This window comes from Xiphophorus couchianus, chromosome 15 (assembly GCF_001444195.1).
Source record: "Xiphophorus couchianus chromosome 15, X_couchianus-1.0, whole genome shotgun sequence".
Classification (NCBI taxonomy): domain Eukaryota; kingdom Metazoa; phylum Chordata; class Actinopteri; order Cyprinodontiformes; family Poeciliidae; genus Xiphophorus; species Xiphophorus couchianus.
The window spans coordinates 7,800,486-7,815,991 of NC_040242.1; the positions used below are offsets into that span (position 1 = coordinate 7,800,486).

General features: G+C 36.8%; 1 protein-coding gene across 1 annotated transcript in view; it reads left to right on the forward strand.

Moving 5' to 3' along the window:
• Positions 1 to 12,930, forward strand: part of enpp1 (ectonucleotide pyrophosphatase/phosphodiesterase 1) — a gene marked incomplete at its 5' end in the record, with an annotated part of 36,206 nt that extends 23,276 nt beyond the window's left edge. The window contains 8 exons of the mRNA XM_028040732.1: positions 1,347 to 1,531; positions 1,652 to 1,691; positions 2,295 to 2,455; positions 6,699 to 6,828; positions 7,397 to 7,471; positions 8,123 to 8,255; positions 9,726 to 9,870; positions 11,289 to 12,930. Of these exons, the coding sequence (XP_027896533.1) occupies positions 1,347 to 1,531; positions 1,652 to 1,691; positions 2,295 to 2,455; positions 6,699 to 6,828; positions 7,397 to 7,471; positions 8,123 to 8,255; positions 9,726 to 9,870; positions 11,289 to 11,441 (1,022 nt within the window). The remainder of the gene's footprint in view (positions 1 to 1,346; positions 1,532 to 1,651; positions 1,692 to 2,294; positions 2,456 to 6,698; positions 6,829 to 7,396; positions 7,472 to 8,122; positions 8,256 to 9,725; positions 9,871 to 11,288) is intronic.
• Between the last annotated feature and the right edge of the window lie 2,576 nt (positions 12,931 to 15,506).

Genomic DNA, 15,506 nt, shown 5'->3' on the forward strand with positions numbered 1-15,506 from the left:
ACAGAATGCTGCTCTGTCCAATTTTAACCTGACTGGCCTTAAAAAATGTCTCCCCTGCTCAGCTTTTAATCAGTTTTGCTACATTTTAGAGATAGTCTGTATGTTTGCAACATAAAGAAGTTGACTATTTGCTCACGTTGTTGTTTGGTTTGTTCTTATTTTCCTCCCGCGTTTGGGAGCGCTGCTGTCTGCCTCAGTAGCGACCGCATCCCCATAACTGACACATGTCAGTACAGGAAACAGGTGTATTTCTTCAGCTTTCAGTGGCTGCTCTGCTTCCTAAATATGTCAACAGATCTCACAAACCAAACCTCAATTTTAAAATATCCAAGTCAGAAGAAGTGGATATTGTAAAAAATATTGTGGTTATTTAATAAGATTATTTGAAGAGCAAAATAGAAAATGTGAGAAGCAACCCAACCAGTGTTAACCCAGCTAGTTTCAAATGTTTAGAACAAATGTTGATAAATTGTTTTGGATTTTTATGTGATAGATCAAAACAAACTAGGACAAAGTGCCTTCAAAAAATGTTTGCCTTCTTCACAGATTATTCCAGTTTTATCTTTTTCTTACTTCCATTTGCATGTTTCAGATCATCAAACTTAGACAAAGATAACCTGACTAAATGCAAAATGCAGTTTTCAAATGGAGAATAAGAGAAACAACTTGGTCAGAGACAGTAATCCCAACTTATTAATTATGAACTGTGATTAACCACAAATGACATCATTTTACCAGAACCTGACTACACGAGGTAGACAACAGATCTCAACATGCAACATGCATTGAATTCAACAATAGATGAGAAACTAAGTCATCAACATTCAGTCTGGAAGGGAATTCAAAGTGATTTCTAAGGCCCTGAGACTCCCAGTAAATCTAAGTGGGGCAACCATTGTCCAGAAATGCGGAAAACATGAAACAGTAGTAAACCTTCCCAAGAGGGGCCAGCTTTCAAAAGAAGTCAGAAAACTCAAGCACAGCATGAACACAAAAGAACAATGCAACAACTAAAGCGCTGCAGGCTTTAGTCACTTTATGTTCATGATTCAGCAATAAGGACAAGGTTGGGCAAAAATGTGAGCCAAGTCCTCCTCCAAATGGCTTAACAATAAATTCCAAAAAATCAAAGCGAACGTTTTGTATGGAACTCTAGAGTTGTGGCATGACTTTGAACTGGTTGTGCATACTTAGAAACCCTCCAATGTGTCTGAATTAAATTAGAAACTAGAGCAGAAATGCTTTTGCAGGTTATTTTCCTCTCAAATAAACATTCTTTACCTCAATTTGTACGAGTTATAAATCCTGTATAATGTGGGTTTTTTTTATTTCCTTTCCCCCATCAGACCTTCTTGGTATTCGTCCGTCCCCAAACAATGGGACCCATGGCAGCCTGAATCATCTCCTGAAGCATCCCTTCTATCAGCCCGTTCACCCAGCGCAGCTCTCCCATGAAACCCCCTGTGAGAGCACCAACCTGGTACCCACAGACAACCTGCACTGCCTCTGTTCGTCTCAGAGCACTGAGAAGGTATGAAACTTTTTTTTTAGCCACATCGGATCAAAATATTGATAGACAGATACGTCGGCTGTCTTGAAATGTATCTACAAGCCTAATTTAATCTGAAACAAATTGTGGCTTTCTTTGCAGGAGACAGAAATGAACAGAATTCTTTTATCAGCAAACGCAGGTAATTATATATATTTTCTTTTTTTAAAATGTTTTTAAGCTTTACATCATGTTATAATGTTCTTCCCTCATTGAAAACATACATGGAGTGTTGCTTTGATTCTTTCATGCACGTTTGAGAAATCATTTAATCTCCCGTGGCAACCATTCAGCTCTGCAAAACGCCTGAGTGGACCTAGCTCTGCCTCCAATAACGCAGCTCCTCCTCGCCCCTCCACTGTGACTCCCCCACGTGGTTTCTTCAGACTAGCCAGCAGCAATTAGCAAACACCTGAATTGAGCTCATTGTACGATCTACTTCTCAGGGCAACGATGGTAAAAACATTTTTAAAGGGTTAATACAGGAGCAATGTATTGATGACTTCCTGAAGGCGGAGTTTCGGAAAGAGCAGGAGCTTTTAAAGAGACAGAGGCATGTAATTAGGATTTACATTAATTTTAAGTCATATTTGATAGATGTGGTACTTTTACAACAACTGAAGTTAACATAGTTACTTTATTGTACTATAAAACTGAACTATGTGCCTGGAAAACCCATAATACTGCCCCTTTTAAAATAGCACTGGGAAATATTTTTGTCTCACTCTTTAAATTTCCTCCTTAGAGACCAAAGCTAAGTTGCGCCGCCTTCATCATCCTTTCGGCACCCCTGGCGTTGTCCAGCCGGGCAACAGCTTTTGTCTGTTGTTCCATGCCGACTACCTGAGTGGATACAGCCGGGACCGCCTCATGCCGCTCTGGGTGTCGTACACCCTCCAGCCTCTGGTGAGCTCTCTTTCATCTCTAAACTTAGCCCCATCAGTCAGGGCTGCCTCGGCTGTATTTCTTCTGTGGTTTTGGTTTGGCAGCGGATTGGAGGTTTGTACAGCATCTGAATCCCGTCTGTAAACAGCTGCTGCTCATCCTCTCTATCCATGCTGGCTCAAACAGTTCTTGTCTTTTTTCCATTTGTGGTTGAGCTTTCTTGTAATTCATAACCTCCGGCGCAGCAGTTCGTTTCCAAGAGACTTTGGATTCCTCTGAATGATTGAGCAAGTGGATGTGCTTTCCAAATACAGTATGAGCAAAATATAGCCTGCTACAGTACATTCTCTGCATTCATTGTTGGTAAAAAAAAAAAAAAAAAAGACAGTAAAATAAATTTACATGTACAGTCAAGACTAAGATTCCAGGAGCAAAATCAATTGTAGCCTAATTTAATTTCTTGGAGAAATAAAATACTCCACAGAAATAATCAGCGTAACTTGGCAGGCTGGATCAGCCGGCTACTTCTATTTTAATAGGATTTCCAAGAATGCGCCAGGTTTAAATTAAAACTGACAGCCTGACCCAGCAGGAGCTTCTAACTCCTATCAATTATTGTTTGCTACGGTTCGTACTGTGAATGAAAGTTTGAGACTGAGACAATTGCGAGGAGAAGGAAGTGAAGGAGTCTAAATTAATGTTTATGACCTGAAGTTTTCAGGTTTCCCTTCAGTCCACATTCAGGCTAGTTAAATTCATTCTAATTCTTCTTCTTCAACCATTAATTAACCAGGGTAAAACTCCTTTAGATCAAAGGTTTCTTTTAGAAAGGTATTCTGACAACAATAAAGTTAAACAGTTAGTTATAAAAGACACAAACTTGTGCTTAGGGATAAAATTCACTTTATATTTTAATATTTACCTTTGAAAAAGAATGAATTATATTTTAGTCATCTTATGAGAGAATCTGTTAAAGAAACGTTTGACCTTTTCTTTACTATTGAGACTGCTTACAAAATTCACCACAGAAAGTTATTAAAAAGAAAAACTAATGTATTCTTGTTGACTGAAATTTATTTTTCTTAGTCTCCTTCATATTTACTGACACCCCTGTTAAAGATGTATTAGAAGCATAAACATTTTAAAGTCTAATATAAGAAATAAACTCAGGAGAAATAAAATGTACATCTCATAAAGTCATACAATTACTTTGATAAATTCAAATGTGAAATTTATTTTAAATATATTTGCTTCCAGTACAGTGCATCTCCGATGTTTATGGAGGTTAGGGATCAAATCGTGATTAGCTCAAATATTTGTGACACTTTCTATAAATGCTTAGTTTCCTATTTTATCTTAAAGGGGATCTATTAGGCAAAATTCATATTTTGCACAATTTTGTGCCTCCATTTGGGTCTCTACTGCTTCTAAAAACAGCACCAGTGCTTAAAAGAAACACCTCGCTGTTTTTGTAGCAGTAAGTTGTTTTTACCAGCAGAGCTCCAGCATGTTTGGTCAGCAGGTTTATCTCTGTATGCGCATTTGCCAACGCCATTCTAAAGTCAGAAATATCACTGTGTTACTTGGGATAATTTTAATAATATGACGTGTTGCTTTTCTTTCCCTCTGATTAAATGTATCTGAATCAAAGGCTGGATTTTTTTATGCTACATGAAGATAAATTTACTTTACACGTCTTTGTGGTACTAACACTCCTGGTGTCCAGTTATTTATTCCACAAATAATTTGGAGTCACGTTCCACAGAAATATCAAGAATAGTTGAATCCATAAATAGTACTTGTGATGCTTACGATGTACTAAAGTATCAAAAAAACTGATGAAAACATGTTTGTTACAGTTTTTCTGTGAAATACTTTGTGGCATTCAAGTTGTTCTTGGCTGAGTAACTAAAAAAACCCTGTATTTTAAAGATAATCTTTTTTGTATCAATATTTTATCTTTCGTATTGTTGCATTCCAGGACACCAGGCTCAATGGAAACTAGAACTGACGCTCTCTGCCTGTGGTACTAGAGATCCATAATACAAGTTTGATACAGCAAGTTTCTAAATAGGCATATAAAAAAATTTACATTTGGCATTGCAGAGTTAAATTACATTAATCTTTTTCCAATAATTACAAACGGCATTGCACATTATCCGAAGATAACTTCAATTATCTCATTATTTTGTAATATTGTGTTTATTTTGTAATGATTAAGAAATAATTGCCATTATCTCAGGACAACATATCTGCCTACTATGTTAGTTTACCAAGAAAATTATGTTTTCTAAACATAATTAAGGAGAGTCATTTTTGCAAGCGGACTGAGCTGAAAAACGTCCCAACAAGAAACACATCAATAAAAGTTTTTATTAATGCATAAACTACAGCATTAAACATTAAAGTATTAAAGGATTAATGTTGCCAGCAGTACTGCACATTGAAACTGGGTGTAACATACAATTACTATTCATTTTGGTTAAACAAAATCCTTACCTTCCCATTCTTTGAATCCAGTTTCTGTAATGCAATTTACAGGTACAAACTAAAGTTGCCCAATTTAAAACCAGATTTCAATCCAATTAGGAATTTGTGGTTTGAAGAGTCTCCATCCATTCCAACTCAGTTTGGGCTGTTTTTCAAAGAGCTATGGGCAAAAATATTAACTTTAAGACGGGTAAATATGAACTCCAAGGAATCGCTCTGTTCAGTAATACCTACGGGCTGTCCAGCTTCAGCTGCATTCTGCTGGTCATGCTAGAATGGGGAATTAGGAGAACACCAATTTAATTTTATAACATAACACAGCAAAAGACATGCAACATCTAATTCGAAATAAAACTAAGTACAAGACACATACACTAAATAATAAAAAAGACAGAAATTATGTGGATATCCTCCTTTGGCCTGCGATCTACCAGCTTGGTTTTTCATTTTGCATCTGGAAGAAAATATATATTTAAGAGTTACATTGCCTCCCCTCATCCACAGCACTGATTACGTACTTGGTAAATAAATAATCTGAACAGTCACTTGAGGTGTGGTGCACATTAACGTGGACCTAATAACATTGGTGCAGCGATCCGACAATGTTATTAGGTTGGCCACTTTAGCTTCAACGCTAGTTAATACACACACACACACACACGGAGGATTACACAAGAGTTTTTAACACATATTTCCTCCAGATACATTTGGTATTTTCCACGCTTAATGCCACTCGACAGAGGCATTAAGCGTGGACAGGCAAATATTACACAAGCCTAGTTTATGCACTTTACCTAGTGCTAACATTATCTAGCACGATATGCTAACGGGGATCGCGGCAGACAAAATATGTGACTGTCGTTATAAGTTGTGTAAGATTTCTTCTTTGAAACAGGGCGGACACTTCAGTAGCTGCTAAACGGTGTAATTTTGTCAGGATTACCTACCATTCAGATTCTGTGCCCCGTCACCGAAGCCCTGCAGTTCGGGACAGAGTTCTGAGACGGAGTCATCCGCTTTAGTCAGCGCTAACCAATAGGGACGCGTCTTACGTCACTCGTCTTTTGGCCCCGCCCAGGATGTTCATGTGAGAAGCGCAACCAAAACACGTTGAGTTCAACCAAAAACAGGAGCATCAAAAAAAAACTTAGACTCAACCAAAAACTTAGGCTGTCAACCAAAAACATTCTGATATGCAAAACAAAAATGAGTGATTTCAATTAAAAAAAAGCTTTTTAAAAATGTTTTTGTTAAAAATGAATAATTCTTACAATTTGATTGACATGCTTTTTTTTTTTTTTTTGAAAATCCAAGTTTTAATCACAATTCTATTTTTTTGTTGTTGTTTGACATGATTTTTTTTATTGAGTATTACATTTTTGTTTGAAGTGATTTTATATAATTTTTTTGATTAAATAACTATGAAGCACATTTAACTCCATATATATATTAACCCTTGAAGAGGAGGGAAACATCTTGCCTAAACCTGCAGCACTGTTGTTGTTTTTTTACTTCCTGTAGATAATGTATGTGTTAGATAATGAAATGGTATCAATAACTAAGATATTCAAATTAAAGATTTAGACATCAAGTTCACATTAAGCATTTTCGTTCTCATAAGACTTTCAAGTTGAAAAGGGGACCAAAAGAGAGATATTTCCTCATTGATCTGTTCAAATCTAAATTCAGCCAAGCGATCTACCATAAGAGACGTGTCCTGTTGTCCTGTCCAAACTGTCCACACTGTCCACCGCTGACTGATTCCCTCTCTCAGTCCAGAGTGCGAACCCTGGACCCAGATGGGTGTATTCGAGCCGACTTTCGAGTCCCATCTTCCTCCGGCCAGCTGTGTCTCCTCTACAGAGATGAGGCCGCTCTGTCCTATGGCCTGCTGCATCCACCCTGTGAGTGTGTGTAAATGTCTGTGTATGTCATGTAGGAGGGGACACAACCTGTGTAGAAATGAATTCCCTTTTTAAGCACGTAGGAGAGAAGAGTCTCTCGCTAACCTTTTCTGAGATCCCGTCAGTTCAGAGGAAGCCGTTTTTGCATTCACGCTAACACTGATCTGATTTGTTTTGGTTTTACATTTCTCCCACTTTACTTCATGTAAAATATTGATATCATATATAGAATTTTGTTGCCGCAGGAGGAAAAAATGTCAAAAAGTTCAAGGGGTTTAAAAACTATTACAATGCTCTAGAAAGGTTTGCTTCCAGGTAGCTTCAGCAGATGAACTGAAACAGGGAAATTAACGCACATCAGCAGGTGTAAGAGATCTGGATGACCACAAATTAAACATTTTAATTCCTGTCACTATGTTACAAAGTGAGGTCTGAGACTGATTTTTGCAGGAAAATAGCTGTAGCATTTCACATTGTGAGCATTTGTAGATTTTGCAAGTCATCATAAAGTGACATCTTTTGCTTCAGTTTAAAAATCCTGTTGCTTCACCTGTCATTATTTTTACAGATTTGAATGCCACTGGTTCAGAGACTGACTCTTTTATCAGCAGTAACATGGCACCAATGTTCCCTGCATTTAAAAGTGAGTATTGATTGAAGTATTTGTCAGATTTGTGTGTTTCCATTTTGCGATTAGAGTTATTACATTATTAATGCAATCATTTCAAAACTAAAAATTGTGATCACTGGGGACAGGCTGTTATACAGGCTGAACAAAGTACAGAAATCTGTGATGCAACTTGCTCATGTTCATGGCTGTTGGTCCTCCGGCAAGTAGAAAAACTGCTTTGTGCATGCTTGAACAAAACATGGCTGTAACTCTATTCATCAGGTACCGAACTGAGGAAATATCTGCTTTTTTGACTCAGTGCCAGCAGCAAAACAAATTTTGTTACTTCATAGTAACTTAAAACTGTGAATCAACATTATTAATTTATTTTTGTTTTATCTGGAACATGCACCTTATAAATTGGATATATACAATCTGGTTACTGCTGTTGTTAGCTAAGTTCTGATAAATAAAATCCCTCTGAGTTTAGCCAGAAAATAAACAATAAACGAAAGGAAATTTCAGCATTCTGAATCCCTATAAAATGCTAGCAGGTGCTGCCTCCTGGTGGCTCACTGTTCCTGATACACAGGTTTACACTGATAACACAAACTTCAATGTTATTTGTTTGTTTGTACAAATTACAGGATTACATATATTAAACTGCATATTTATATTTTCCAGAGGTTTGGAGCCATTTCCACACTTCTATACTTTTGAAATATTCACAAGAGCTGAACGGAGTCAACATCGTCAGTGGGCCGATTTTTGATGTAGACTTTGATGGAAATGTAGATCCAGTCAGTAAAAGCACAGGGTAAGTTTCTACAGATAAACCACAACTTTAGTGATTGCTGTTGCGTGATATTCTGTTTAATAAATGTTATTGAAAAAAGTGGACATTTTAAAAACTGTTCCTATTTTCTATCTGTTAAAAAGATGACTAAATGCATAAATGTAACTTAATATTCATAAAGAAATGTGACTCTTGCTTTAAAAATAGGGCTGTTCAATCAAGTACTGTATTAGTTTGGATATTCACCAACTTTCTTTTTTTTTGTGCGTTTCTTTCTTGCATCTTCATCGTGAATGGATCTCTGACTCAGACTCGATCAGTTTTGTTATTACTAGTCACTTTCATACCAGTTCTGTCTGACAACATAAAGAAAGTTAAAAAGTTTCGAAAAGCTAAAGAAAAGACGAGCAGCAAAGATGATGACATTTGTCAGTCTGGAAATTGTTGTAAAGCAGGATTTTGAACTCTTCCTAGCAATTATAAACAAATAATTGAACAAAAATCCTCAATTTCCTCAGCTAAGGTCAGTGTTCTTGCTTCAACAATGAAAAAGAGAGACTGATAAAGACGGAAAAAAGTCAGGCAAAAAACTAAAACCAAACTAAATGACCAGCAAAAGAAAAACGAGATGAACTTTAGCAGAACATTTGTCAAACCATATAACAAGACAGGTGACTAGACATGCCTGAAATGTGGAAAAAATGTCTCTGATGCATATAACCATAATAAAAAAAAATCAGTCCTAAATTGAAAAAAAAAATGTTAGGGATCTAAAAATGTTTCACTGAAATTGAGCTATGCTCGGATTTTCTTTCCAGTCATGTAAATTCCTTAAAGGAAAACATTTCAGGAGAAAATGAAAGCTAAACAACTAACCTTAAAATTGAGCAAGAAGAAGTTTTAATTGAAGATGTGCAAACAGCAAACAGAGTAGTCATTATATATTCAACACATTTATTGGTTAAGATCAGACCAAAGGTTTCACACTAAGCCAACACTTGTGAGCTAAGTGTGTTTAAATGTAATTGTGGTTGTGCATATTTTATAAAATACCCAGGGCAATTACAATGTTGCTAAACAAAGATCGTGCAACACGTAAATCAAAACCAGTTGACAATATGGTGGTTGTTTGGTCACATCTCATCAAACCACATGTGCTGAGCTTTGGAGAAGAACGCTATACATCATTACTGATTATGTTCTTCTAATCTTTTCCGTTTACTGCGATGTTTATTTCTTTCATTTATGATTTAACCAGGAAATACTGACAGCCTTTCCTCATATCCCCTGGCAGTTATCTTGTGGTAGTGCCCCTGGTGTTGCAATGCAGGACTATTTTTGACAAATAGGGGGGGGAAAAAACAGATTTTTGTCATCGCATCACAGAAGATGGAAATCAAAATAGTTAAAGAAAATGTTCTTCTTCACAGGAAACTCTTTTTGTTCCAGCTGTTTTTTGTTAAAACCCCACAAACCTTCCTCTCTCTCCAGGAACGAAACTTCAGTGCCAACGCATTTCTTCTTGATCATGACCAGCTGTCGAAACTCAAGCTTGACTCCTGTTAACTGTGAGGGTCCACTTCAGGCCATAGCCTTCATCATGCCCCACAAACCCGACTACTCAGAGTTCTGTGCTGTGAGTAACACCAACCACACCTCTGTGTACTTTACGTCAGATAAAACCTCCGTACTACAGCGCCGTGAAAATGTAGAGAAATCGCGGGGACAATCTTTCATGTGAACACAAAGCAGAATAACTGTGGGGTGCTACAATCCAGGTCATCTTAATGTAATTATACTTCACCTATTTCTAAATAGAGTCAACTTATGTGTACCTTAACATCACTATGCAGTAATGAGAACAGTTATGTCTGTTACAGGACCTCTGTTCACTAATAACACACAGATCTAGATTATGATGTCACTATTTGACCCATCCAAGCACCGAACAGATGCTTTGAACAATTCAATGTGTGGGTGCATCATAATTTTCTCCAGCTGAACAGAAACAAAACTAAAGTTATCATCTATGGGATCTAAAGAGGAACGATCAAGAGTCAGCTCACAACTTCAGTTATTGCAGCTGGAAACCAGCGATCAGACCTGAACCTTCAAAGACACATAAAGACAATTACAAGGTCGGCCTTTTATCACCGGAAGAACATTTACAGGATTAAAGGACTATTCATTCAGTAATCTATAATTAGTAATCCAGATTTTGTAATCTGGAACAAATTTACAGAAAACTGCAAAAATGATGAAATACTGACTTCCTTTAAATGAAAGCTTAAAAACTTTCCTGCTTAGATTTGCCTTTGATTTATAATAATTGAAACATTGATTGATATATTTAATTTGCTTGAGAATTGTAATGATAGTATTTGAGCCTTTTTGCTGAAATGTGCTATACAAATAAACTTGCCTTGACTTGACATAACCACTAATCCAGAGCAGGATTAGTGAACAAGTAGGATCTTGAAGACCAAGAAGGAACCAGACAGGTTGGCAAATAAAGTCGTGAAAACGTTTAATCTTTCCAGACCAATCGTAGCGCCGACAATCCAGCCAAATTTGCAGTGCTGTAATTCCAACACACTTTGCGCTATCTGAAGAATTCCAACCGTTTCTGAAAGAGGAGACGTTGCGCTTTCCAGCCAACATTAGGTTATTACGTTAATTTCACCCCCGCCCTCAGATTAAGAGTACCCCCTTAATCTGAGGGACACTCTTTTAATAAAGGGTAAATTGAGAAAATAACATGCTAGATATTGAAAGCTCCAGTTGTTATAGATAAATGGGCAAATATATTTACTCACAGGACATTTAAAGAACTGCGTACGATTAAAATAAGCAAAAACAAAAATCCAGGCAGACATTTGAATCTTAGGTACTAAAACATCTCACAAATTAGCACAAAAGCAAACATGGCTGTTCTCCGAGACAGACAAGGAGAGCATTACATATAACACAGTGTTATATATAAAATATTCCAGTGTATTATATTGATGCTAGTGGTTGTAACGTGACAGAAGTTTTCTTTCTGCCTCTCGTCAGGCGGAGTCTGACTTGACGTGGGTGGAGGAGTGGCTGAGGTTTCACATCGCACGAGTCCGAGACATCGAGCTGCTAACGGGACTCAGCTTCTACCATGGCAGGATATCGGTGGAAGAAACGATACAGCTCAAAACATTTCTACACACTGTTTAAACTCAGAGACTATGGCTAAAACAACCAAATACAGCCAGATCGGTGGGCATGCAGCTACCTTTTTTGGATGCACCATAAACAGTGGATAAAAGGTTCTTCTTTCAAACCAAAATATTTCTAACTTGAAGAGCCATTCACTTCATTGGTCATATAATAATTTTTATGACCAGTCTTCCTGTAATTTAGGCACAAATCTATGCAGTGAATCTTGATTTAAAGAATAAAAATCTTTGAACTTCCTCAGACTTTTTGGGAAAAATAAATCGTTTTTTGTCTGGAACAGTTGTTGCCTGTGAAATATCAGGAATACATTACTGTACTGAATAAAATCAAATAAATTATGCCATACTTTAAGAGGTCTACCCATCCAAGATTTGTTTCTTTCTAATTTTAATAAATTCTTTTTATTTGTATGATTTTGTACCAGTACTACTTTTAGCATTTCATCAATTTTTGAAAAGATTTCTTCTGTTTTTAGTTTATGTATGTTGGTTATCCAGGTATGGATTATTTACCCTTGCACAGGCAGAAGATGTATATACAGAAACAAAATTGTTGTGCTTTTATTTTATCCCAATGAGTGTGTGAAAGAAAATGGAAGAGGGTTCATTGTCGTTACACCTTTTAAATTAAAAGCAATTTCTAGCAGTCAATTAGCTGTTGTATTTTTTAGAATTAAATAACTAAAAAACTATTTATAATTAGCTTTTATTGCCCTCTCTTCCATTTTCCACACAAAGAGAAAAAGTAATTTATGGCTTTAAGATCATTTTATTTGTATGTATGTGTTTGCAATCTCCAGTTTGAGCCACTAGATGTCACTAAATCCCCCATCTGAAATTCTACAATAAATACTTTAATCGTATTTTATGTTCAATAACTTGCTGAATTAGAGTTAAAAATGTGTTCAGCAAATATATTTTAGAAAATGAATTCCTGGCATGAAACACATTATATTGATTAATTACACTGAAAATAATGTTCACAAGCCTGTATTTCTGTTAATTATGATGATTTTCTGCATACAGCTAATGAAAATATGACATTTAAGATTAAAATGTCACTTCAGACCAATAAAAAAACATTATCTGTGAGAAAAATAAAATGTAATGTTTGATATCTGCTTAAATGCTACTTTAATCTGGCAAACAAGCCTCGTCAGAATGAATTTGAGTGTATATATCAGTGATTTTGTTCTCTATCTGTTCTTGAATTTCTTTCCTTCAGGGCTTTATGTGTTGCTATTTGAGAGTTTTTTCAGTAATGTGTGTGTACATGTGTGTGTAGCTTTTCTCCTGTCTTCTCCATGCAGACTGGATCAAACCACCATCACTCTACCTCCTGGTTCTCTTTCATTTCTATGTTATTTCTGTTTGTTTTTTAAAAGTGAGGCAGTCTGTGCTCAGATGGGTCCTTTATCAATCCATGTATGAGTGTTTGTGCAAATGTGTGTACGTGTGGATATAAATTTGGAATCACCACACTGTAATTTCCAACTTATCGATTTTGCATTGAGTTCCTCAAAGTGTCCATGATGTGTTTCTTTTCAGTATTATCAGAAACATAAATATAAACAAATACTTTATTTCATATAAAAAACATTCTATACCAAACTTACTATTTGTTTTTTGGGGAGGGGGGTTTTACTATTCAATCAGAATCAGTGCTGATGCAAAAAGAAATTTTACGCGATCTCACGTCAACAAAAAAGGGACTTTTTCAGATGAACCAATGAGATAAAATAAAAACCAAGCAGCTGTTGCATTGTAAAACTCCTCCAGCTTGCAACAGCCTCTGTGAACACATAAAGGAAGGAAGCAGAGCTGCACACATTTCCTCTGCCGTGTATAAAAATCTGCCACTTCCTCGGGCTGACCGCTCTATCAATGCTGTTCAAACTGAAGGTAAGACTTTGCAGCTCTCTGCTCAGCATCTCTCAGCTCTGCAGTAACCTAATTCACAGACCACAAACGTAGCCTCTCTGCTTTCTCCCTATTGGCGTCAGAAAGAGTTCAATTCTCATGACTTTTGTCCGACATGTTGGTTGGCTTGCTTGGTTAACGTGTTGAAACTCTCATCACCTTCTGGGGTCAAATGTTCTTAGAATATTACGTACAGAGATGTTTTTAGAAATGTTGATGTAAGAAGGAACTATGTGAAGACAAAATTCCTAAATGCAGTTTATTCTGTAAAACAATTGCACTGCTTACTTTAAATGACTTCATTTAAAGGTGTTTTAAAGTTTATTTCCTTGCAACAACATTTGGGAACGGTGTGGACTGTGATTTTCCAGAATTTAAAGCTGTGTAACTTTTACAAAAATATGTTTTTATGCATTTGTTAAAACTATCATTGTTAGAAAAAACTTACCATTCCACAAAAACTATTTATCTAGCCATGCTAACTAGCCTTAGCATTCATGGGAGGCTGTGTGGTGATGAACTAGCTGTAGTGTAGCAGAGAGAAAGAGGGAGGATATGAGAAGCGCGTACACAGGAGTGATTAACAACGCTAAGACAGTACTCTTGACAGTTATGTGACAGTCAGATCATAGGAAGAAAACAAAGGAAGTCGATTTTTTTTGCAAATTATCTGTCTCATACTGTCAGTGATAGTTTTAACAAATAACTTAAAAATATATATTGTTTTATAAAACTTTCTTACAGCAGCTTCAAAAACACAGATTATTTTTTAAACCCCTCTTCCGTGAGCTCAGAGGAGCTTTTGGTTTCTCATCTGAATCTGCTTGCAGCTATGAGTTTGCATACAGTTCCTTCCTCAGATCTTCCAGGAAACTCTTCTGCAGCCGCTGAACACGTCACCTATATTTGGTTTGGTCATTCTCACGCTACTCTGGAGCCATATTTAGGTTCCGTGGTAGTCATTTAGGTGTCTTTTACTGTCACTGATGTGGTCTGCTGATACGGTCAGACCATCCCCCTCTCTGTTCTCAAATTGGAACTGTGTCTCTGCTAAACCACGTAGAGCCTTATTCATCTATCTCCTCTGCATAGGAGGGCTGCATGAGAAATGAGTGTGTTTTACCTGTCAGGCCTGGAATGACTGTCGCCCCACTGCCTTAGCTGCTGTGTCCCTTGCTCATCAATCATGTCTAATTAAAACCAACACTGATTTTTTTTTCCGCAGGCTTCCTGGCAGCTCTGGTTAGTACAAGTGAAGAGTCTTATCTGCTAATACAGGCTGACACTGAGCTATTCAACAGGCCACTTCTGCACCACTCAATAGCTGTGACGCTGCTTTCTTGGAAGTGATGACCTCAAGCACAGATTTTCCCTTTTAGGGACTAAATTATTTTTGAGTAAGATATCCAATTAATTTAAGTTTATCCTTTAAAATCTTGTAGATATGTGTCTCCCTCAACTATCAGATGCAGTTTTCACTGTCTGGCAATATATTAGACATCTTTTTTTCTTTTACCTCAGTCAGAATTGCTAAATATATCTCTGTTCTCTAATTAAAATATTTTTATAACTTTCTTCAAATTCACAGATTACGGTTTCATGCCTTTATAAGATTAAATCAAAACATTTCCATTATAGGCGGCAAATCTGTGGATGTATTTTAAAAGGGACGTATCGTACAAAATTCCATTTTTGTATGTTTTTATTCTTCCATTTGGGTCTCCATTTCTTCTAAAAAACAATCCAAGTTCTTAAAAAAATCATTCAGACATTTCCTGGCACCTAGTTAATGTTTTTGGGTGGCTGAAAAATGAGAAGTTTCAAAAAACCTCCTAATTATTAAAGCGGTTTTTGCGGCATTTTGCACTGCACTGTTACCTAGCAACCCCAGCCAAGCCCAGACTCTTTACCTAGCACCCCAAGCTGAACTGCTGGACATTTGGTCAGCTGGGTTTACCACTGTCAAGACAAGTGTTTTGTTGTTGCTTGCCACCCAAAAGCCACTTGCTACGTTTTTGTTGGTCGCGCAGGAGGCTCCACTTCTGCTTTTCAAAGATGTAGGGACGTATAATTGTGCCTCTGTTTGCAGCCATTGCCTTAAGCTTGTGGAAGAACACCAGAGTATTTGTAACTTATGTAGACT